General features: G+C 42.6%; 1 protein-coding gene across 7 annotated transcripts in view; it reads left to right on the top strand.

The window, feature by feature from the left end:
* The window catches only part of CCDC18 (coiled-coil domain containing 18), a 259,561-nt gene that overhangs the window by 228,044 nt on the left and 6,330 nt on the right, over window positions 1–25,187 (top strand). For all 7 annotated transcript variants that reach the window (XM_029618296.1, XM_029618291.1, XM_029618292.1 and 4 more), the window contains 2 exons: window positions 11,288–11,488; window positions 16,924–17,427. In XM_029618296.1, the coding sequence (XP_029474156.1) occupies window positions 11,288–11,488; window positions 16,924–17,427 (705 nt within the window). The remainder of the gene's footprint in view (window positions 1–11,287; window positions 11,489–16,923; window positions 17,428–25,187) is intronic.

Below are 25,187 nucleotides of genomic sequence, written 5' to 3'. Positions count from 1 at the left end.
CTGGTTTTATCATAGGTGTGTCAATGGGTTCTTGAAGTGATTTAGAACGGGTATGCTCTAGAATTTCTTCGCATTCCTCTGGATGCCTTCATGGTCTCGCCATGCAACTCCCCTCAGAAGAGGGTAGAAGTGGAAGTCACATTACAACGGCTGTTGAATCTGAAAGCAGCAATTCCCATTCCCAAATCGCACCAAAATACAGACTGAAATTCCATTTATTTTCTTGTGCCTAAGAAGGAAGGGTCATTTCAGCCCATACTGGATCTCAAAGGCATCAACTGTTATCTACGAGTCACATATTTCAGGATGAAACTGTGCGCTCTGTCATAATGGCTCATGTCTCTGGATCTGACGGAGGCATATCTGCATATTCCCATCATGGCAGGAACATAATCAGTTCCTTCGATTTGCTATCCTGGATCGTCATTACCAGTTTCAGGCTTTGCCTTTCAGACTAACCATGGCACCCAGGACCTTTTCCAAGGTCATGGTGGTGGTTTCAGCTGCCCTTTGCAAGGAGGACATTCTAATTCATCCATATCTGGACAACTGGTTGATTTGAGCCAAGACATTTGAAGAGAGTCTTTGTGCTTCCCGCAGGGTGGTATCCTTACTACAGGAACTAGGCTACGTAGTAAATCTGGCTAAGAGCAATTTGCAGCCAGGGTTCGGTTCGATACACGGCAGGGCAGAGTGTTTCTGCCAGAGTCTCAGATCCACATGTTGATGCTGCGAGTTAAATCCCTGAGGAACTCTGTTCATCTGACCATGTGATCTTATCTACAGGTACTGGGGTTGATGGATGCCGCATTAGAAGTGGTTCCCTAGGGTATATATGTGCCCTCTTCAGCGTCCCTTGCTTTCCCGATGGAATCCGCAGTCACAGAACTATGCAGTGAGGCTGTTCCTTCCATTAGAGATGAGATCCCAGTTGGACTGGTGGCTACACATGGACCATCTCAGGAAGGGAATTTCTCTGACGATGCCAGATTGGTTGGTACTCACGAAGATGCGAGCCTCCGGGGGGGGCTTACTGTCAGGAGTTGGTGGTGCAAGGGCGCTGGAATGCATCAACAGACTGGAGGCACGAGCGGTTTGGTTGGCATGCCTGCGATTCACAGAGTGGCTAGTGGCTCGGTCGGTCTGGATAATATCCAACAATGTGACAACAGTGGCTTACATCAATCATCAGGGTGGAACCAAGAGTCAACAGGTGTCAGAGGATATAGATGCGCTCATGGTGTTAGCAGAGCAGCATCTCCTAAACATATCCACCTCTCACATTGCCTGGACAGGACAATATCAGAGCCAGTTTCCTCAGCAGGAGAAACTTAGACCCAGGAGAATGGGAGCTGGCGGACGAGACCTTTCTGCTTCTGGTGAACTGCTGGGGCTTACCGGATCTAGACCTGTTGGCAACCTTCATTAAAGCAAAGGTTCCACACTTCTTCAGTCACAGGTGGGACCCAAAAGCGATGGGCATTGTCACTCTTGTTCAGGAGTGGCCACCTGGCGCCCTTCACTATGCATTTCCACCCTAGCCTCTGATAGGCAAGCTGATCCAGAACATTGCAAGTCAAGCCAACACCGTCCTTTTAGTAGCTCTGGATTGGGCTTGAAGGCCATGGTATGCCAATCTCCAGAGACTTCTGGTGGGCAGTACCCTCAAGCTACCATATCGGATGGATCTATTACGTCAGGGGCCCATACTCCATGAGGATCCGGGTCGATTCTGTCTTACAGCTTGGCCATTGAAAGGGTTCAGTTGTTGAAGTGGGGTTTTTTACCTCCAATAATTTCCACTCTTCTTTGGGCCCAGAAATGTTCTACTTCTCTAGCCTATGTTAAAATTTGGAGGATCTTTGAGTCCTGGTGTTCTGAGCGAGGTACTCAACAGCTCAAGGTGGATATTCCATTGATTTTGGAATTTTTACAAGACGACTTGTTTAAGGGTTTAGCACTTAACACCTTGAAGGTTCAAGTTGCAGCCCTGGCTTGTTATAGAGGAAGAGACAATGGAGGGCCTTTGTCTTCCCCTTAGGATGTGTCCCATTTTCTGCAGGGAGTTAAGCATCTTTGCCCCCTCTTTGTGACTTCCGGTGACTATGTGGGACCTTAACTTCATTCTCGAGTTATTGACAACTCCGACCTTTTGACTGCTGCGTACTCTTTCCTTGCAGCTGCCTACCTTGAAGACAGCTTTTCTGGTAGCAGTCTGTTTGGCATGTCAGATCCCTGAACTGCAGGCTCTTTCCTGCCGTGAGCCTTTTCTCCATATGACCCTGGGTGCGGTTCAACTTCGGACTGTGTCCTCCTTTTTGTCCAAAGTGTTTTCGAACTTTAATTTGAATCAGTCTATTTCTCTGCCTGCCTTGAACAGGAACAGAAATTAAGCTGAGTACTGCCTTTTGTGTTCCTTGGACAACAAGCGTCATTTGCTGCGGTTCTTGGACATGATTAAGATTGTTCGGAAGTCTGATCACCTGTTTGTGCTCTATGGTGAAGGTAAACAGGGAGCGCTGGCAACGCAGGCACCGATTACCCACTGGATTAAGGAAGTCATTATGGCAGCCTATGTGGCTGCTGAGATTGCCTTACCAAAACAGATTAGACTGCATTCTACGAGGGCTCAGGTGGTATTGTGGGCGGAACTTCATTTGTTGTTGCCTGCTGAAATTTGCCAAGCAGCAGCATGGTCATCTTTTCCTCCTTCTCCAAGCATTACTGCTTAGATCAGTGGTCCCCAAACCTGTCCTGGAGGGCCACCAGCCAGTCGAGTTTTTGGGATATCCTCAATTAATATGCATGAGAGAAAATTTACATGTTATGGAGGCAGTGCATGCAAATTTTCTCTCATGCATATTCATTGAGGATATCCCAAAAACCCGACTGGCTGGTGGCCCTCCAGGACAGGTTTGGGGACCACTGCTTAGGATATTAGGGCTAGGGAGGACGCCGCATAGTATTGACTGAATCACTGGCAGCCCTTTTAGAGATTAGCTTTGATACATCCCACTCATTAGATTGACCTACCTGAACGATAGGAAGGAGAAATTACATACTTACCTGATAATTTTCTTTCCTTGTGAAGGGTTAGGTCATTGCCGGTTATTGAATTTGTGGTTAGCTATGCAGGGTGAGCTATGCAGAATATGATTCTTGCTCTTCAATGGCAACTGGTAAGTGCCTTCTCTAGCTTTTAGTTTGCTAGATATGTTCCTTCTTTTGGGCTGAGCTCAGTGTTCCTGTTGGTTGAGAAATATGAATGGTGCCTGTTGCTAATAATGTTCAAGTATAACCAGTTTTGTCTACAGTTTGTTTTTTTCCAGAGAAATACTGGCAGGCTGATGACTGCACTATATAGCCATTCGTTAGCTTTTGCTCGGTCTCCATCTGCTGGCAGAATGGCATATAACCACTCATTGGGATTGAACTACCTTTAAGAACATAAGAACATGCCATACTGGGTCAGACCAAGGGTCCATCAAGCCCAGCATCCTGTTTTCCAACAGTGGCCATCCAGGCCATAAGAACCTGGCAAGTACCCCAAAAACTAAGTCTATTCCATGTTACTGTTGCTAGTAATAGCAGTGGCTATTTTCTAAGTCAACTTAATTAATAGCAGGTAATGGACTTCTCCTCCAAGAACTTATCCAGTCCTTTTTTAAACACAAGCTATACTAACTGCACTAACCACAATCCTCTGGCAACAATTCAGAGTTTAATTGTGCTTTGAGTAAAAAGAACTTTCTCCGATTAGTTTTACATGTGCCACATGCTGACTTCATGGAGTGCCCCCTAGTCTTTCTATTATCTAATTTTTTATTTTATTTATTTTATTTAAGGATTTTTATATACCGCGGTTCATTAGCAAACATCACCTCGGTTTACAGAGAACCATTAAATTAGGCAACAGGCTTTATAATCAAAATTAAATTATAGCGAAACAAGTTTATAAACCAATAATAATGTAACTAATACATTAGGTTAATACACAATAAAACTCAACAATACTTCCAAGGAGGTGTAGTGTACGGAGGATCAAGGATATCAGTACAGAAATAGCAGTTTCAATTATGACAGAACGTGAGAGTAAACTCATACTAATTAGTGATTTCTTGAAAATCAAGATTAATAGACTGATTATTACTATTATAGTAAGTATATTTGAAATAAATGTTACCAAAATGAGTGTTAAGAATTGTTGGCAAATAAGCTGAATGAAGGAATGGACATTATTCTATACAATGTCATGATATGAAATAAGAAACAAAATGATAGAATTCACAAATTGTTATGCTTTTTTGAAGAGCCATGTTTTTAAGTTCTGTTTAAATTTCTTGTGGCATGGTTCTTGGCGTAGATCTGTAGGTAGTTTATTCCAGTGATTAATTTCCTGCAATCGAAAATGCTCGTTCTCTCGTTGCGACATGTTTTATTTGTTTATGTTTAGGTGTAGTTAGTTTTGCCAGGTGCATTTTTCTAATAGGTCTGACTGAAGTATGGAATATAAAACATTCAGAGACCAATTCATATCTGGATTGTATATGATTTATGTATAAGGGTGAGGACTTTGAATATTATTCTAAATCCGATTGGAAGCCAATGTAGGAATTGAAGAGCTGGAGTAATGTGTTCGTGGCGGTGTTGTATTCGTGAGGAGTCGCGCAGCTGCATTCTGTAGCATCTGCAGTGGCTGTATTGCATTTTTCGGTAAACCTAGTAAAATAGAGTTACAGTAGTCTAGTTTAGCTAATATAGTAGCTTGTAGTACAGTCTGGAAGTCATTTGGGTGTAGAAGTGGTTTTATCCTTTTCAATGTATGAAACTTATAGAAACCATTTTTTATGGTGGAGGTGATAAATTTTTTCAGTGTAAAATTATTGTCAATTATAACACCTAGGCAGCGTACTTGTTGTATAGAGTGTGAGTCAGATAGAGGTTGTTGCGTAGGGTTGGTAAAGTTGTTGTTTTGTGGCGATATGATGAGAAGTTCAGTTTTGTTGGTATTAATTGCCAATGAGTTTTCCGTTAGAAGATTCTCAATTTCCATCAGTGCAGACTTCCAAGTTTTGAGTGCGTTGGGAAGAGAGTCCTTGATAGGTATAAGGATCTGCACATCATCTGCATAAATGAAGTGCGGTAGACCCAGTTTCATCAACAGTTGGCAGAGGGGAGTGAGATAGATATTAAAAAGCGTGGAAGAAAGAGAGGAGCCTTGTGGTACTCCCTGCAATACATTTTTGGGTTTGGATTCATAATGTCCAATTTTTACACTGTATTTTCTGTCGTTAAGAAAAGATTTGAGCCAACATAGAGCAGTGCCGGTGATGCCAATTTGAGAGAGGCGGGTTAAAAGGATACTGTGGTTGACTGTGTCAAATGCCGAAGAAATATCCAGAAGGGCGAGTATATATGAATGACCAGTGTCCAAAGCTTTCAGAATAGTATCTGAGAGTGTTAGAAGAAGCGTTTCAGTACTATGGTGCTTTCGGAATCCATATTGGAATGAGGAGAGTAGATGATTTTCATCAAGGAAATCAGTGAGTTGTTTGTTGATCACTTTCTCTAATATTTTTGACAGAAAAGGTAGATTCGATACAGGGCGAAAATTTGCTGCTTCAGTTGGGTTTAAATCATGTTTCTTTAATGTTGGTTTGATTATGGCGTGTTTGAGTTGTACAGGTACAATTCCAGAGGTAATGGATTTGTTGAGAATCTTAGTTATGGGTTTTGAGATTCTAGAAGGGATGGCAAGGAGGGTTTTTGTAGGCATGATGTCAAATGGGTGTGTTGCTGGTTTAGTTTTTCTAAGAATCCCTTCAATTTCTAATATCGTTGTAGGTTCAAATTTTGTAAGTGCAGCATGGCAGGGACTGTTTAGATTTGTATTATGTGTGGGTAGTTTATGTGTAGTATTAATAGGTGGTGTGGTATCGTTTATAGAGAGGTTAGACAGGGGTGAGGTAGAGATGCGGTTCATAATAGCATTGATTTTGTCCTGAAAGAAGGTTGCAAGTGTTTCACATCTGTTTCTGTCCTCATTATCTGAGTTAAAGTTAGCTGAGGGAGTGATGATGGAAGCAACATATTGGAAAAGTGCTCGCGGATTGAATTGGTATTGGTGGATCTTCAAGGCGTAATAGTTTTTTTTTAGATTCATCTGTCTTTTCCTGTATTCATGTAGGAGTGACTTAAATTTCTGAAGTAACATATGTGTTTGGTTTTTGCGCCATTTCTTTTCAATTTTACGGAGTTCAAGTTTCAATCTAAAAGAGTAAATAACTGATTCACATCTACCCGTTCTAGACCTCTCATGATTTTAAACACCTCTATCATATCCCCCCCCCTCAGCCGTCTCTTCTCCAAGCTGAAAAGTCCTAACCTCTTTAGTCTTTCCTCATAGGGGAGCTGTTCCATTCCCCTTATCATTTTGGTAGCCCTTCTCTGTACTTTCTCTATTGCAATTATATTCTTTTTGAGATGCAGCAACCAGAATTGTACACAGTATTTAAGGTGCGGTCTCACCATGGAGCGATACAGAGGCATTATGATATTTTCCATTTTATTCACCATTCCCTTTCTAATAATTCCCAACATTCTGTTTGCTTTTTTGACTGCCGCAGCACACTGAACAGACGATTTCAATGTTTTATCCACTATGACGCCTAGATCTTTCTTGGGTTGTAGCACCTAATATGGAACCTAACATTGTGTAACTATAGCATGGGTTATTTTTCTCTATATACATCACCTTGCAATTATCCACATTAAATTTCATCTGCCATTTTGATGCCCAATTTTCCAGTCTCACAAGGTCTTCCTGCAATTTATCACAATCTGCTTGTGATTTAACTACTCTGAACAATTTTGTATCATATGCAAATTTGATTATCTCACTTGTCGTATTTCTTTCCAGATCATTTATAAATATACTGAAAAGTAAGGGTCCCAATACAGATCCCTGAGGCACTCCACTGCCCACTCCCTTCCACTGACAAAATTGTCCATTTAATCCTACTCTCCGTTTCCTGTCTTTTAGCCAGTTTGCAATCCACGAAAGGACATCGCCACCTATCCCATGACTATTTACTTTTCCTAGAAGCCTCTCATGAGGAACTTTGTCAAACGCCTTCTGAAAATCCAAGTACACTACATCTACCGTTTCACCTTTATCCACATGTTTATTAACTCCTTCAAAAAAGTGAAGCAATACTTGCCTTGGGTAAAGCCATGCTGACCTTGTTCCATTAAACCATGTCTTTCTATATGTTCTGTGATTTTGATGTTTAGAACACTTTCCACTATTTTTCCTGGCACTGAAGTCAGGCTAACCGGTCTGTAGTTTCCCGGATCGCCCCTGGAGCCCTTTTTAAATATTGGGGTTACATTAGCTATCCTCCAGTCTTCAGGTACAATGGATGATTTTAATGATAGACTAATAGGTCTGAAATTTCATTTTTAGTTCCTTCAGAACTCTGGGGTATATACCATCCGGTCCAGGTGATTTACTACTCTTCAGTTTGTCAATCAGGTCTACCACATCGTCTAGGTTCACTGTGATTTGATTCAGTCCATCTGAATCATTACCCATGAAAACCTTTCACTAAAGGAGTAATGTCTCCATTTATTCTGGTGAACAAGATAACATTTTTTCTTTTGGATTTTTTTTTTTAAACTTGCCTTTCTGCAAGGGCAAGCAGGATGTCCGTCCTTAGACGTGGTGACATCATCAGGCATTGGCATAGAAGTTTTACTTCAAACTTATAGAAGCTTTTGGATATGCCCAACTGGGCATATACAGCCTGATCTATGCCACCACATCCCAGGCGAGCCCTTTCAGTTTCATATTTCCCAAGGAGTCAACAGGTCAGTTGTTTTTTTTTCTCTCTGCTGCTGCGGTTGAGTTTTTCCTATGAAATTTGAAGGAGCTGCTTCTTGCGGGACCTTGCGGTTGTTTTCACCCTCCTAGTTCTTTTAGGTAGCTCCTTCATATGTGTTTGTTTTTTTTACTTTTTCATCTGCTGTGTGGTACATCCATATCAATAGATTGAGGTGGCATCAGTTGGGATTTTTGCTTCATAATAGTCGTTTGATTTCATCTCATTGATTTTTTGCCCAGTTACTCAAAAGATGACCAGCGCTTCAACAAGTGCCCTCTATGTGAACGCATTGAGAAGCCAACCATCCCCACATATAGGTGGGGCAGTGCTCTGCCTCTGGAACTTGAAGGGACAGTTCAGAGAGAAGGGGCAGGGCTGGTGGGTGGGCCTGCAAGCACAATTTAAGTGCAGGCTGGCCTACCCACCAGCCTCTTCTTTCAGTGATTTTTCTGTCCGTCATGTACAGCTTATATATGCTCTTGATGCTGTGATGGGATGTGGGAGAGTACCAAATGGTCGCAGCCTAGTGGCAGAGTTGACCACATCCAAGGGCGTACAGCAAGTGCTATGTTTAAAACTGGTCAGGCAGAGAATACCAAGTGGCGCAGGTATTTCTGCTCCTACATTCTTCGTTCTCATGGGTGGGTGAGAACAGAGACAAGTTGCCTGTCAATCTTGGGCTTTGACAACCAGGATTGGTCTGCTCACTGCAGAGAAGATTTTACCTGTTATTCAAAAATGTGACTTGCAGGATAACTTCAACAGCCTAGCATCCCCAATAGCAGAATGTTGCAGTAGTATGATATTTATTGAGCCTTTGCAAATTAAAACTCCACAAGCAAGGGTATGGTCACCATATGGGGATTTGAGAAGTTTGGTTGGAGTAATTGTTTGTATTTAATGATTGAAAGGTTGTATGCAATTAATGTATACTGCTGCCATATATCCATTAAAGATCCTTCTTTTGAAATTTTGTATGATGTAAATTTTCTTTTACAGGTACGATGGATAAAACAGGGGGTGAGGTTGGTGGGGGGATGTGAGCAAATAGATGGACTTCAGGGAGGAGGCAAGTTGCACTTGTCACAGTTGTATCCCATCACAGATCCCCACGATTCTGGGGGATAACTACAACATGTCAAGCCTGCTCCCTGAATTCTAAAGAACGTCCTTCCTGGCTGGAGCTCATGACAAGCTTTTTGGGAGACTTAAGTCCAGCCCATTAGCATCTGAAGCATCAACATTGATGGACCCAGGTACTGCACAGACCGCTGGCAATGCATCGACATTGGGGAAGCATTAAACCTCCCTCAACATCAATCACCAGGAAGGACCATTGTCTACCTCCTCACACCCAAAACAAACCCCATAGGTTCTGTTTCTTCGATACCAGCATCACCGAAATCCAATGACTTGCTTCGGGCGAAGGCTAAGAAGCATCAATATCTGTCTCTATCAATGCACATGGCCAAGAATGGGGGCATTCTGGCAGCTACCTTGAATACTCCAAAGCACTCCATTAGGGAGGAAAACTCATCTCAACAGTCTCCAGAAGGTCCAAATGTCAGCCACCGAAATATCTCTGGTATTCCAGGAAGATATGGCCTCCCTTCCTGCTTCCCAGTCTGTTCTGGCATCAGCAGTGTTTGAAGAAGAGATGGACAGAAATATCCAGGAGGCCTGGGATATAGTATGCAAAGCATTTGTACAGTAGCATCTATGGCATTGGTGACCAGCTCTTGATGGAGTCTTCTCAACACTCAGCCAAAGGAACCTGATGCTGGTTCCTGGAGGGGAATTGACATTGGGAACTGCAGCATTAATTCAAATTTCTAGCACACTGCCAAAGGAGGCTACACAGGGGCACAGGAGTTCATCAGGGTCTAGGCCCTAACAGACAAGTGCTGCTGTTTCTGAGGCCTTGTCTGTAAGTCAAATGAGATCCCAATCCATGCCCCCAACATATCCGGACTCAGAGTATACCTGGGGATATAACTATGGATCTGAGGACTTCTCCAATCAGTTCTCCCTTCCAACCATTCTCCCCCACAGGAAAGAAGGTGATCTCCTCTCGTGGCTCTCTCCTTTTCCAATTTTGTGACACACGTGCTTCTATATTGGCAACTTCCCATCCGCCAACTGGGTTCCTGCTGGCTTCTGGGCAAGTTCCCTGCACACAAGCTATACCCTGGTGGTTCTAGGGACACTGGAACCCCACACAACCCAAGAGTCACAGAGTTTCTAGAAAAACACCCACAGACCAAATTCATATAATACCAGCATCGTTAGTAGTTAGCAAGGCAAGCAGAGCTAACAAACTAATAAGTTTATTAACAAAAAATGGGAACAGTGAACGTAAAAATATTAAATTTGCAAACAGGAGCAGGTAAAGCAACAAGGATTAAACAGTAAAAGATAACTAAATACTTTACACTACTTATTAGTGTCTGGGGAGCTCAGGAAAAAAGGCTGTTCACAGAAGCTGAGCAGGGCCTCAGCACAAAGCTCTCCCTCTGTACTCCTGGCTGAGACTAGAAAGTTCCAGAACCTTCAGGGCTGGTTCTTTGTCTGCAGGGCAAATAAAGGCACAAAATACTAAGATTTAGGTTTCTCACCAATGGCCTTCTGACTAGTAATAGATTTTTGGCCAATGGCACTGCAGAGTGTTTCAGTCTTACATGTCCTCAGGGATGCTGGGATGTGTATGCAGTTCAAGCTTCTTGCTGAATCAAGGGCAGCATCCAAAGTCTCTGCTTGAACTACAGTGCAGAAGTCTCAAAACACCAACAGCAGTCCAGCACAGAGGAAACAAGCCCTCTGGGGAAAAGTGTCCCAGGCAGAATGATAAACTACAGAGTATGCAAAACCCCTATCTCGCCACACTTGGGTTTTCCCCGTTTTTAAATTGGGGGCAGTCTATAGCTAGGGATTTGCCATTGTGAAGACTACCATCCTGCTTGCACTTGGTGAAAGCAGAATTGTTTACCTATAACAGGTATTATCAAAGGGCAGCAGGATGTGAATCCCCACAAAACTCTCCTGCCTTCCTTTGGAGTTGATTCTCAAAGTCTTTAGCTCTGTATAAAGGAGTCCATGGTGGGATATGGTGCTGTGTATTGAGCTGCACATGTTCAATTGGACATATCCAAAGCTTTGAAGCAAAACGTCTGTGCTGGGCTCCATTTAATATGACCCACATGTGAGGACCGACATCCTGCTGTCCTTGGAGAACACCTATGGCAGGTAAGCATCTCTGCTTTTTTGCCATTATATTATGGCCTGGGCACTATTGGTATCAGATGAAGAGAGAGATTTGCACCACCTACCCAGTTTGATGTTTTATAAGAGAAGGGAAGTAGTTATAAAATAAAAACAGCTACAGTTTTTCTTCTTAAAATGTTTAGATTGCTGTACTCCAGAGAAGCCATGCGGAAGTCATGTTGTCTGCCAACAGTCAGAAATCCAGTAATATGTATCTGAATGAGAAATTGAAGCAGAGGAAGCAGGAACTCAGAGAAGCCCAAGAAACTGTCAGCAGTCTGCAGAGAAATCTGCAGACAAGAAACGATATGATTCAAGCTGCAAATGATGCACTTCTTGTGAAAGTGAGTTTGCAATAATTTAGATTATACCTATGACCATCAAATGTGCAAGTATGGATTTATTTAATTGTAGTCTTTAAATGCTAGGTTCTATATCAGGTAGTCTCAGCCAGCACTCTTCAGTTTTATTTGCACTACATTGTCTAAGGATGTAACTTCAGTAGTTCCAAGAATTGCTTCTTTAAATGTTTAACTGTATAAAGGTGTAGTGCCTATCTAATTACTTCATTGATCTTCATAGAAACATAGAATATGGCCATTACTGACCACAAGGCCATTTTAATCTGCCTATTTCCCCCTCCTGCTGCAATACTGCAGATCCCTTGACCTCTGATCATCTCTCTCTCTCACTTCCCCCCTAATTCTTTGTGCTTATTCCATACTTTCTTGAAATCTGATAGTGTTTTTGCTGTCAATGGGAGAGTATTCTAGACATCCAGCACTCTTTCTGTGAAGAAATATATTCTGATTATTCATGAATCTAACTCACTTATTCTATAATTGTCTTTCTTCTAACAAATTGTTTGCTTCTTGTTTATTATTTATACATCTGAGTATTTGAGTGTCTCCATCATATTCTCCTCTCCTTCTTCCCTTTTGTCCATGGTTCTGAAATCTGTCCTGAGGGATCCCCAGCCAGACATGTTTTCAGAATATTCACAAACAAATGTGCATGAAATAAATGTGTGTGCAATGGAGGCAGTGGATGCAAATCTATCTCATGTATATATATATCATGAATATCCTGAAAATCTGACTAGCTGGGGGTCCCCAGGACAGGTTTGGGAACCACAGCTCTAGGGCCTACATGTTTATGTCCTTCAATCTATCCTCCAGTCTTAAGGTACAGATTCTGCACTATTTGGTAGCCCTCCTCTGACAGCTTCTACTCTGCCTTTTTTGGAGATACAGCCTCCCAAACTGAACAAAGTAGCCTATGTATTACTAATTTATTGTTTTTTGTTGATTATATTTATCACTCCTTATTTATTGTTACAGTTTAATTCTGCCCTATCTTCCATGTTTTACGCTCCCTGTTTTAATGTAACTTTTCATTTCTACCAAGATGTTAATTTGGTTTTCCCCCTGTTCTATTGTAAACCGGTACGATAAGACCTGGTCTTGAGTATCGGTATAGTAAAAGAAGTTAAATAAATAAATAAATAGATGAGATCTCTCCAGTGACTTATAGAGAGGCAGCAGCATTTCCTTTTGTTTCTGCTGGTTTTCTCTCTTCCTGTGCACCCTAGCATTCTTTTCTCTCACCACTGCTTTCTCATGCTGTTTGATCCTTCTACCACTTGATGCACATCTATTAAGTAATTTTATATGTGGTTAGCTAGCATTGTAGAAATACAATGACTTGTTATAGAAACAAGAGATACTGACCAAGAAGGACCATTGGTCTACTCACCAAATATATTATATTTATTTATTTATTATTTAAATATTTTATATTCTGTCATTTCATGTCAAGATCACAATGGTTTACAAAATAACATTGATAATAGTAAGTCAAAATTAAAACATAAAATAAAATCAACTAATACATAATGATTTAAAAAATCATCACATTTCATTACATTTTATCCTTCATGCTTCTAATCCAAAATTATCGCTCATCATTCCTAGTTCAATACATATCTCACTCTCTCACCTTTAAACAGGATCATATGCATTTTTAAACAGCTATGTTTTTAGCTCACCTTTAAATCTCTTTCTGTATGTTATCAAATGCAACATCTCAGGTAGTGAGTTCTAGAGCTTAGATCCAGCTATGGAAAACACACGATCTCACTTGTGTCAGATATGCACTCCGTATTGTTGTAATAACTAAAAGCCCTTTATTTTGAGATCTTAGTACTTGTTGAGGAGTATATCGATGTAAGCAATTCCAATCAAACCAGTATCGCTTAAGTGAATAATTTTGAATATTAAAGTTAATACTTTATAGTAAATTCTAAATTGCACTGGTAACCAGTGCATTGAGATCAATTAGGGTGTGATATTACAAACTAAGAAATTTGATCATAACAGTCTAGATGAGGCATTTTTTAATAATTTCAAAGGTTTTAATATATTTGCAGGAAGACCAAGTAGTAAAGAGTTACAATAGTCTAAGTTTGAAAAAATGAGAGTCCACAATACTGTGCAAAAATCCACAAAAGACAATAAAAGCTTCAAGCAATATAATATGCACAATTTAGCATAACCTAAATTAGCTAGCTTACTAATATGCTTTTCATAATGAGATTTTCATCTTTGTATACCAAGATTGCACACTTGATCAAAGTGAGGGACTGTAAATATACCCAAATCGAAAACCAGTGGTTTAGCCACAGAAAGAATACTTAACCAAATAATTTCAGTCTTGTTAGGATTTGATGTAAATTTAAGATGAGACAAAACTTGCTGAATAGCCTTTATATAAATTGAAATCAGCAAAATTGTATGTTCCATTGATTTAGCAAATGAGATATAAAACTGTATATCATCAGCATACAAAAAATAGAAATCCCTAAACCTGCCAGTAATTTACATAAAGGAAGCATGTAAATGTTGAATAAGGTAGCCAAAAGAGATGAACCCTGAGGAACACCAGTATAAATATAAAATGTATCAGATAAATGATTACCGAATTTAACCTGAAAAGACCTAGCAGATAAGAAAGAAGAAAACCATTTGAGAACACTGCCATCAGTCCCAATATTAATCAGCTGATGAAGTAACAAAGTATGATCCACCTTATCAAAAGCTGCTGTTAGGTCAATTAAAACAAGTAAATAAGATTCACCACAATATGCCATTCTGTGTAAAACAGAATCCATTAAAGAGAATAGAAGAGTCTCAGTAGAATGATGTTTCCTAAATCCAAATTGATTTGGAAAGAGAATATCTTGATCTTCCAAATGATTTACTAATTGAGATAATACAGCTTTTTCAAGTACTTTTGAGAGAAAAGACAAATTAGATATAGGACGATAATTATCCCAATCATCAATTTTTCCAGTTTTACTTTTCAAAAAGGGTTTTATCACAGCCTGTTTTAAGCTAGATGGAACAGTTCTCTCTGATAAGGAAAGATTAATTAAATTAGTAATTTTAGCAGTAATAATATACTGTACTTCCTTCAAAGAACTATCTGAAATCAGATCACAAGGATGAATAGCGGGGTTAATTTTAGCAATAATTTGGCCAATTTCAAGATCAGTTAATCTATCAAAAGTTGTCCACTTAACCAAACCATAACAGTGTTCTGGATCTCTTGTAAGAGTACAGCCCAGAAAATGATTTTTCAACATCTTAATTTTATCCAAAAAGGAAATGGCATATTCATTGCAAGCATCCTTTGGGAAGCTAGAATTTATCAAAGTGGAAGTTGATGGACCCTTAATTAGTTTAACTACATCATAGAGTAATTTCGGATTAAAAATTACTCCATGAATTTGTTTAGCATAATAATCCATTTTAGCTTAATTAATGCACAATATTTAGTTAAAAGAGATCTATATTTTCCTAAAGAATCAGGAGACCGACATTTCCGCCAATACTTCTCATATTTCCTAAGGGTCTGTTTAGTACAATTTAAATTTTCATTAAACCAGGGATTCTTACAATTGGCAATATTCTATTATTAATAGATTTAATTAGAACTGGACTGAGATTATCAGCTATATCATTAATAATCTGTTCCCAGGAATCAAATGCAAGAGAAACGCTTTCTAAATTTAATTCATTGAGCTTATTTCCCAATGTTTCTGAAAGTACCTTCTTATCAATCTTTTTTTCTAAAAGAAAAAATACAGTTTTTATTAACACTTATAAGGGAAAGATTAAGAAAAGTTATACCAGCCTTCATTAATCGATGATCAGACCAGGGCAAAATAGTATGAGAAGTATTAATCAACCAATTGTTAATATTAGCAAATACTAAATGTAAAGTATGCCCCGCTATTGGGTAGCTTTAGATATTAACTGGTTCCTTCTCAAAGCAAGCATAGCTTCAAGAAATGTTTCACAGGATGGAATTCTGCGTAGCTTGTTCACATGAAGATTGCAATCTCCTACAATTAAAAGTAAAATCCAATGAAGGAAAACAATTCAAAAATAACTCAATCAATGATGAACAATCCTGGTGGAGGAGCCCAGGAGGACAATAAACAAGTCCAAGATTTAATTGAGGAGATTTCAAAAATGCCACTTCATATGGAGGACTAATCTCAACTTTATAAGGTACTAATTTCAATTCTTTCTTGCTAATTATTAATAAACCCCCACCTTTTCCGTCTTGAGTCTGAGAATATGAAATACATCAAAACTAGAATGAGAAAATTGGTTTATGAGAACCTTATCATTGGCATTAAGCCAAGTTTCAGTGATGCAAAAAATGGAAGGATTCAAATCCTCTAAAAGATCATTAATCAAAGGATTAATCAAAGGGATTTTTTTAGTCAACGATTGAGCATTCAGTAAGAGCAAAATAAACATTAAAAAGAAGGTATAATAGAAGTATTACTATTAATAACTGGATAGACCAAATTTATATTCCTTCTTTGGGACTTTCTAAAAGTAGCCCTTAAATCTCCATACAAACCACGGCCTAAAAAAGGTTCAGTACAACATCCACGGTCCAAGATATATGAGAATCAAAAAGAAAAAAGAAAACCAAGTCTCATTCATAATAAGCACATCGGGGCTGCACGAAGGGGCGCACAAATGGGCCTGCTCCTTGTGCGTGCTCCTTCGATGTGAGGCGCCTATGGCATCATCGCATGCCCCTTAAGCCCGGAGCCCAGGAAGTGATGTTAAAGTGGGCGGGTCCTCGGTCCTGCTGAGCAGGGGTGGCAGATGGTCCGGGAGGCAACAGTAGATGTCAGTACTAGCAGGATGGTAAGCCAGAAAGCCCCAGGTATAATTCAGGCAGAGAGATGAAATGCTGTAACACCTACAGCATCGTCGCATGCCCCTTAAGCCTGGAGCCCAGGAAGTGATGTTAAAGTGGGCGGGTCCTCGGTCCTACCGAGAGGGGCGGCAGATTATATATTAAGAGGTCCATATTCAGCCACTCTGTTAGTTAGCCAGATAAACTTATCTGGCTAACTAGCACTGTATATTCAGTGGTGCAGCCATGCAGCTGAATATACCCAGCTATCTTAAAGATAGCCTGATAAGCTTATCCAGCTAACTTTGGGACAGCTCTACTGGCTGACCAGAGTTAGCTAGATAATTTATCCAGCTAACTCAACTTCTCTGTTAGGCCCGCGGAACGCCCTAACTTATCCAGCTAAATTTTCATTTAGCTGGCTAACTTCTCAGCCAGTTAAATGCTTTTGAATATGGACCTCAGTAAATATAATTCATATTTTTTAAAAGTTATCTTCCTGAATGTGAACAGCCCTGAATACATACATGCAGTGACTTGTTTTATTTTACTGCAGGAATCTGAAGTAACAAGATTACAAGCCAGAATTTCTTGGTTTGAAAGAACGGAAACCCAACACCCACAGAATGTTCTTTTACAAGCTTATCAAAAACATCCTAATCTTGAAATACAAGATTCCCTACCTATCAAGAGCAGGAAGCTGCATCGATCTAGAAGTGCTAGTGACATAAGTCTGAAGGATTATGCTGACCCATCGTCTCTGGATCTGCCTGAAGACATGCTGACTGATCTAAACCACATGCTTCTACTGGGGCCTGCAGCAATACAGAACCATGAAAATAGTTGTTCCTCTGTATTGACATCCAGTTTAGATGAATCCCAGTTCAATCCTTTGACATATACTGAAGATGAAGGGGCCATAGATGTGAATTCTGACTGTAGTGACTTACAAACTCTCAGTGGAATGCTAAATTATATCAATAAAGAAATGAAAATATCTGAAATATCTCTTTGGGAAATACAAGCAACTGATATTGAGAGCATGCCAAAGGAATACCAGGTGTGTACATCTGTGTCCCCTCTTTAGATAGAGTAATTGTGTCTACTAAAGTCCATTAACTTCTGGGTATGTATGAATACAGTAGTTCTCAGAGCATTAATTGCCAGTTTACTTAGGCAACAAGCTATAGGGTTAGCTAGTTTTCAAAATATCAGGAGTTTCTGTCATGGCTCATTTATCCCTAAATCCTCTTTTTTTTTTTTTTTTTAATCTAATTTGCACAAAAAAAATTGCAAACTGATATTTCCAATAAAGGAAACTAGTGCACACAATTAAAGGAAGATAGAATGCTGATTCAAAGAACACTGTGCACAAATGTGTATACTATGTTGCACTTAAGAACTATTTTGCACATTTAAGTGCAAATTTTAAAAGCCTGGCACACGTAAAAATCGGGGGGATACGCCGGTGGCCAGGCCAAGCACATTTTGAAAATGACCCGGCCGTGCACATATCCCCCAGTACTCGCAGATGTACCGGGCTCCTTGAAGGGGGCAGGGCCGACAGGGACAGCAGCCATTAGGCCCTGTCCCAGGGAAGCGCGCACCAGCAGCCGGCTGGCGCACGGAACTGACTTCATCTATTCAGATGAAGTAAGTTCCAAAATAAAATTTTAAAAAAGGTAGGAAAAGGGGTTTTAGGGGTCAGGGAGTAGAGGGGAAAAGGGAGGTAGAGTAGGAAGGGGGATAGGAAAGTTCCATCCCAGTCCACTCCTTAATTGGAATGGACTGGGAGGGAGCTGGTGTAGGCCCATTCGTGTCACCGCACTTATCTTTTTAAAATCCCCCCCCTTGCGTGCGTGAGACGCCACCCATCTGCATATGCACGCGACGATATAAAAATCGGGCATGCATGTGCACGCGGGAATCTTAGTTTAGTGCAGTGGTTTTCAACCGGTGTGTCGCGGCACACTAGTGTGTCGCGAAGTACCGGCAGGTGTGTCGCGCACTTGCTGCTCTTTCCCCCCCCCCCCCCCCCCCCCCCCTTTTCACCTCAGCGAGACAAGCACTGCTGCCATTCCTGCTCGGGCTATCAGCACATTCAAGCCCCGAGGGGGAACAGCAGCAGTGTTGGTGAAAACCGGCAACAGGAACATGACTTTTTCTTCTTCCCGCCCCTGTGGCCCAGAAGAGGAAGTGATGTTTACCGGGCACGCGGGAAGAAGAAAAGGCCATGCAGCAGCAATCACATCCCAAGTCTCTCCCCGGCCCCGCTACACTCAGCAGTTTGCCTGTGCTGCGATCTTCGCGGCCCAGAGCAGTCAGCTGAGAATGTGGCCGCCGGGATTTCCTGCCATGCGGCTGTTGGGGAAAGTCATCCATCAGCTGCCCGGACCTGAATATCGGTGCTGGCTGGCCATTTTGCTAGGGACTTCAGGAGTACGGTGCCGCTGCCCCCCCCCCCCCCCCCCCTCCGGCTCTGACCTCCCCTTCTCTCACCAGCGCAACATCAGCAAGAAAACATTTAAAAAAATAATAATCAAACTGCAAAAAACATAAAAGGCTGGGTGGGGAGAAGAAAAAACATAAAATTGCATACTAGGCTGACTGCTCTGTGCCGTGATAGCAGCATAAGCAATCAGCTTAGTGCTGTCTTCTTACCACTGCAGGGCAGGGAGGTCATTCCTGCTGCAGTTTCTAGCCTCTCGGGACTCTGCTTTTAATAGCAGCATACCGGCTACCTTGTGCTGTAGCTGCCATATGTGGTGGGGGTGAGTGAGTGAGATAGAGAGAGTGAGCCAGCATGTGTGTAAGTGTACGAGAGAATGTGTGAATGTAAGTAAGAGAGAAAACGTCTGAGAACAAGATACTGCTCAGGAAAGTCACTGGTGTGTGTGAGAGAAAGAGACATTGGTCAGGGAGGTGACTGGTGTGTGTGTTTGAGGGAGAGAAAGATATTTGTCAGGGAGATGACGTGTGTGTTTGTGTGTGTGTGTGAGAGAGAAATAGACTAGTCAAGGAGGTGACGTGTGTGTGAGTGAGAGAAAGATTGGTCAGGGACGTGACTGGTGTGAGAGAGAAAGAGACTTTGGTCAGGGAGGTGACTGGTGTGTATGTAGGAGAGAGAAAGAGACTTTGGTCAGGGAGGTGACTGGTGTGTGTGTAGGAGAGAGAAAGAGACATTGGTCAGGGAGGTGACTGGTGTGTGTGTAGGAGAGAGAAAGAGAGATTGGTCAAGGAGGTGACTGGTGTGTGAGAGAGAAAGTGTGTGAGTGAGTGAGTGAAATAGACTAGTAATGGGCCCTAAGGAAGAAGAGCGTGAGGACAGAGCTTCAGCAGCTCTTCCTGCTTCTGGTATGTGCTATTGGCCTACAAGGGAAAGGAGTAGGAGTTACTGGAGAGGGTAAGTAAAGGTGGCTTAAGTTTATCTTTCTTGATTGACTGCCATTTTAATTATTGGGTATTATGTGATGTGTCTGCTTTTAGAAATATTTTATTGGTGTTTGGAGAATTTTGAAAATTTTTAATGATTGGATGTTATTCCATTTATCAGTTTTGAAACATTTATTATATTCTAGTTTTAGAATTATTTTATGTTTCTCGAGGGATGTATAAATAGAAATGTGGAGACAAAAACTGAACTGGAAACAGCAAGAAGCCAACTCTGTATGCAGTAAAACAACGCAAAAACAAAAACATTAGCTTTATGGTCACTTTATTCTGTATTTGGTGAGGGTCTGTCTGTTTTCTGCGTGTGTGACCCAGCTAAGGGTGTTCTGCGAGCTTATGGTTTCTTGGTAGGGATCTATAGCAGCTTGGCTTGTTCTGTTTTCCAAATAGGAGGTGTATTGGTGTTTAGGGCCTGGTGTAATTTTTGCAGTGCTGCCTTTTCATAGGTAGGGTTGTTACTGTTTGAGTTCCATAATGCAGGTGTAACTTTGTGCACATTAGTTTGTGTACATTATTGCAGATCCTGGAAGTCTGTTAGGTGCTATATTTCTGTTTTGCACAGAATGCAGAGTGGCTTTTTGGCTTTCCATTCCAGTTTCTGTTTCCATATTTGTAATTTGTGGTCTTTCTGTACTTGGTGAAGGTCGATTCTATGTGTGTGACCGAGGTGAAGTATTTTTCCAGCATGTAGGCATTTGTATCAATATTATTTTCTCAATAGAACATGCATTGGTGGTAAATTACTGTTTTTTCATAAGGAGGGCTATTGCACCTGGTAGGAGAAGAGGGTGTTTATGTTGCTGTTACTGAGATGACACCAGAAATTTCTCTTTTGTATGGTAAATTGAACGGGGAATGTCCTAGTTCTGTTCTGTAGCCATTGTTGGGGGGTCAGGGTGGATCCTGTAGATACAGAGTATATGTTTACATTTAGCCCCGTGACAGTTATGTGTTCAGCGTGTCACACATGTGAGAACCATCTGTCAGGTGTGTCCCGACAGAAAGAAGGTTGCAAACCACTGATTTAGTGTACAAAAAAATCAAAGGGAACATTGCTCGCCCCCCACCCCAGGGGCTGTGAGCTCTGCCTTTGCAGCTGACCCAGGGAGTAAAGACCTAAGTCAGGAATTAGACTGGGGATCCTCTGATTTCTACTTTTTAAACTACTCCCGAGTCCACTGATCATGCTTTTTGTATTCTATTGCGATCTCATGGGGTTCTGATTAAGATCAGCACAGCAGCACCCCCATTTTGACTCATAATAATGGGAGTCACTAACTAGAAGTAATTTCCAAAACTTATACACTTCTGTTACCTCAGGAATTAAGTGTTCTCTTCCATTCAGATTCTTATGTAGGATTGTAATTGCCACCTGAATTATTAATAAAGCATAAACAAGGAAAACCAACAAAGCACGTAAGACTAGCACAATTACAAATCTTTTATTTGGTTTTTTTATCAGTGCTGTAACAAGTTTCAAACATTCTCACAGGACAAGCAGGATGGTAGTCCTCGCATGTGGGTGACATCATCTGATTGAGCCAATCACGGAATACTTTTGTAAAAGTTTCTAGAACTTTGATTGGCACCTACTGGGCATGCCCAGCATGGCAATAACCCTGCATCCAGCAGGGGTCTCCCTTCAGTCTCTTTTTTTCTGCTCAGCTAACAGCCACGCAGATTTTTGGAGCTCTTCACAGTTCCTGACTGAAAAATTTCCTCAGGAAATTATTTTCAAAACTTGTAAAAGTTTACACCCCCTAGGGGTCTCCCTTCTTCGCCGTCGAATACCGGGTCGTGCAGTAAGTTTACCACTGTTTTTCGGTCGGTTCCCGGCGGGGACCTCTCTAGGCCTTGTTGGCGTCAACCGTGGCCGGCTTAAATTTGATGGCCACGATGGTGATGGGTTTTCGTCGGTGCCCTGACTGTCCAAGGACTATGTCAATCACGGACCCTCATTTAGTCTGTGTTTCATGCCTCGGACCGTTGCAGGACGTGGAGACGTGTACTGATTGTGCCCAAATGACCCTGAAGGGCCGTAAGGCACAGTTGGAAAAGATGGCACTTTTATTCCATCGCCAGTCTCCGCAGGTACCATTGACTCAATCCTTGCCGAAGCATCGACATCGCTCCGAGGCTGAAGACACCCGATCGCTGTCCCAGTCCTCAGCGTCTACATCATCAATGCTGGAATCGGGGAAAGCGGACAGTCGTGAAAAGCACCGACATAAGCATCGACGGCCGGTGCCATCCGCTACATTGGTGGAGCCGTCGATGGAACCACCGATGAAAAGGACCCGAGCTGAGGAGCGTCCAGGGCCATCGAAGCCAGATGCACTGAGGCGTCCTGCGCCTTCGGTGGAAGGGGCTACCGAAACTCCACCGGGATTGGTGGACTCTCCGGTACTGCCAATAGTGCCTCCCACTCCGGACCTGGGATTCACCATCCCAGCGCTCTGAGAGGAATTGCACCGAATGGTGCAAGAGGCTGTGGTCCAGTCGATCCCAAAGCCTTCTGCGACTACCAACGCCAGCACCGGTGCCTCTGCCGGAACTGGCACCGATGCCCCCGGTGCTGCTGCCTCTCCTGGATAAACTGGATCTGCTCATTGGTGCCCTACCAGGGGTACAGAGAAAATCACCATTACCGATGATTCCATTGACGCCCATCCCGCTTTCATCAGGAGAGGAGGATACATCGCCGGAGCCAGTTCCGGGGCTGTCGGGAGTACCACCATCGAGGCCACCGATGAAATCCCCGATGCCATCGGTTCCTGAACATCCGGTATCTATGCCGGATCTAGAGTTCTCGATGCCAAGACCAGGTCCCTCGATGCCAGCACCAATACCTGTCCAACCTCGACCTCCGGCTGGAGAAGTTCCAAGTTTTCCACTTGGACCACCGAGGGATGCAGGGGATCAGCCCTGTGATCCCTGGATACCCAGGACTCAACAGAAGTTCCGTCGGAGCCGTCTCCTCCAGAAGAAAGACGCAAGTCTCTGCCGGAAGACCTCTCCTTTATTAATTTTATAAAGGAGATGGCGGAGACTATCCCCTTCCAACTGCAGACGGAGGAAGATTCCAGGCATAAAATGCTGGAAGTCCTGCAATTCCTGGATCCCCTTAAGGAAATCATGTCTGTCCCAGTTCATGAGGTGCTGCAGGACCTGATGCAGCGCAACTGGGAGCATCCTGGGTCGGTTCCTCCTGTAAACCGGAAGACGGATGCTATTTACCTAGTCCAGCCTTTCCCTGGGTTTCAGAAGACACAGCTAGCTCATCAGTCAGTGGTGGTGGAGTCCGCCCAAAAGAAAGCCAAGCGTCCAAAACCCCATTCTTCAGCGCCACCTGGGAAGGAGTAGAAATTCCTTGACGCTTTGGGATGCAGGATATTTCACAGGGCCATGCTTATCTCGCGCATTGCGTCATATCAATTATATATGACCCAGTATACCCGTAATCTGTTTAAACAGCTACAGGAGTTTGAAGAGTCCCTTCCAGACCAGCTTCAAGACCAGCTGAATTCCATCATAAAGAAGGGCTTCGCGGGAAAACAAGAGGTCCGCTCGGCATACGATGTCTTTGACACGGCCTCCTGTTTATCTGCAGCTGGTATCAGCATCCGCCGCTGGGCCTGGTTAAAATCCTCTAATTTCCGTCCTGAAGTGCAGGATCGTTTGCCCGACCTCCCCTGCACAGGGGATAACCTGTTCGGCGATAAAATCCAAGAGATGGTGGCCCAGCTGAAGGACCATAGTGAAATGCTTCGGCAGCTCAGACGGATCTTTCCACTCCATCCAAATGATCCTTCTGGCGCGACAATGAACGGACTACTTACAGGACCCGTAAATATTATCCACCGGTGTCTCGAGGTCGCTCGTCCCAGCCTTTCCAGAAGTCAACAACACGCTGTTAGGCTTGGCTCCTCAAGAAGGGAGGAGTTAGCACTCTGTTGTGGATTAGACTGCAGCGTTAGCAATCTATTGTAGATCTGCTCCTCCAGAGAGGAAGAGTTAGCTAACTCCAAGCAGCAGAATTATAATAGATTGCTATCTATTATCGAGCTCCTCCTGTAGGGGGAGTAGTTAGCAGTCTGATATGGATCTCCTCCTAGAGAGAGAGGAGTTAACAATCTGTTATCAGTCTCTGCTGCTATGGATAGCAATCTGTTATAAATCCGCCAAGGAGTTAGCAATCGATTATGGATCACCCTGCCAAGGGGAAGAGCTAACAATTGTAATACTCCGTAGGCGGAGTTAATGATCTGTGGTGGGTTGGCTTCCCACAGAGTGGCAGTCATATAATACCGCTGTAGAGGTGTAAGGAATGAACACTTGAGGTAAATTGGTGAATCCCAGGGCCGATGGCAGATGACAGCGCCCCCAGGAGGAAATCCTGAGAGGGACCACCGGTTAGGCTGGAGTATGGAGACAAACACAGATAGTTCTTTATTTAGATAGGAAGTAGAACCACTAGAGGTGGCAGTAGTGAGCTGATGTGCCCGGCAGGGCTGAAGTCCCTCAGATACTGGAATTGCGGTCTCTGGGTTGCTGAGCTGTAGAGAGAGACTATAGGTAGTGAGTAGACAGGGTATGCTGGATACATAACCAGTAATAGATGATACACTCACAATTGTAGAAATCTGCAATGGCTTCTCTGCAACAGAGTCTTCAGTATATTCAGGAACAGGAGCCGTAGGCAAGTGCTGGTTCCTATAAGCAGTCTGAAATGAGAACTCACAATATCTGTGTATGAGATGGCTTATGGAAGAGAAGTCTTTGGAGGGTTTTAGGAACATAGGCCCTCGTGGAGCGAATACCGGTTCCTATCTGCAATCCACAATAATGACTCATGATCACCGTACCTGCGATAACGTCTTAGACAGAAGGGAGTCTTGGAGATTAAGAACATAGGCCCTCTTGGAGCGAGTACCGGTTCCTATCTGTAATAGAACTCACTGTGTTCACGTCTGCAATCGCTTCCAGGTAGTCAGGAGTCTTCTGAGCATTCAGGGACGTAGGCCCTCGAGGAGCGAGTACCGGATCCCGTCTTAGCAATCTGAAATCAAGAAGAGACAGTGGGGCTCCCGAGGAGCGGGTAGCCCTGGTAAGGTGGTGGAGGCAGAGGAGCGGAGAAAGAATTCCCCTTGCTAACTCGATTCATAGTTGCGAGCAAAGACCTTTTAAAGTGGAAGCAGATGACGTCACTCCGGGGGGACGCACCCGAGGTTCGTGCCCTTGCCGGTACAAACTCTGGAGCGCGCGTGCCTTTACGTCATCAGGAACATGGCAGATCTGCAGCGTCAGGCCAGCCTGGGGATTCCAGGAAGTACGGCGAGGAGAAGCCGTGGCAGCATCTGTCCGTCAGAT

This window comes from Rhinatrema bivittatum, chromosome 10, assembly GCF_901001135.1.
Source record: "Rhinatrema bivittatum chromosome 10, aRhiBiv1.1, whole genome shotgun sequence".
Lineage (NCBI taxonomy): Eukaryota > Metazoa > Chordata > Amphibia > Gymnophiona > Rhinatrematidae > Rhinatrema > Rhinatrema bivittatum.
This window is presented reverse-complemented; position numbering and strand designations above follow the sequence as displayed.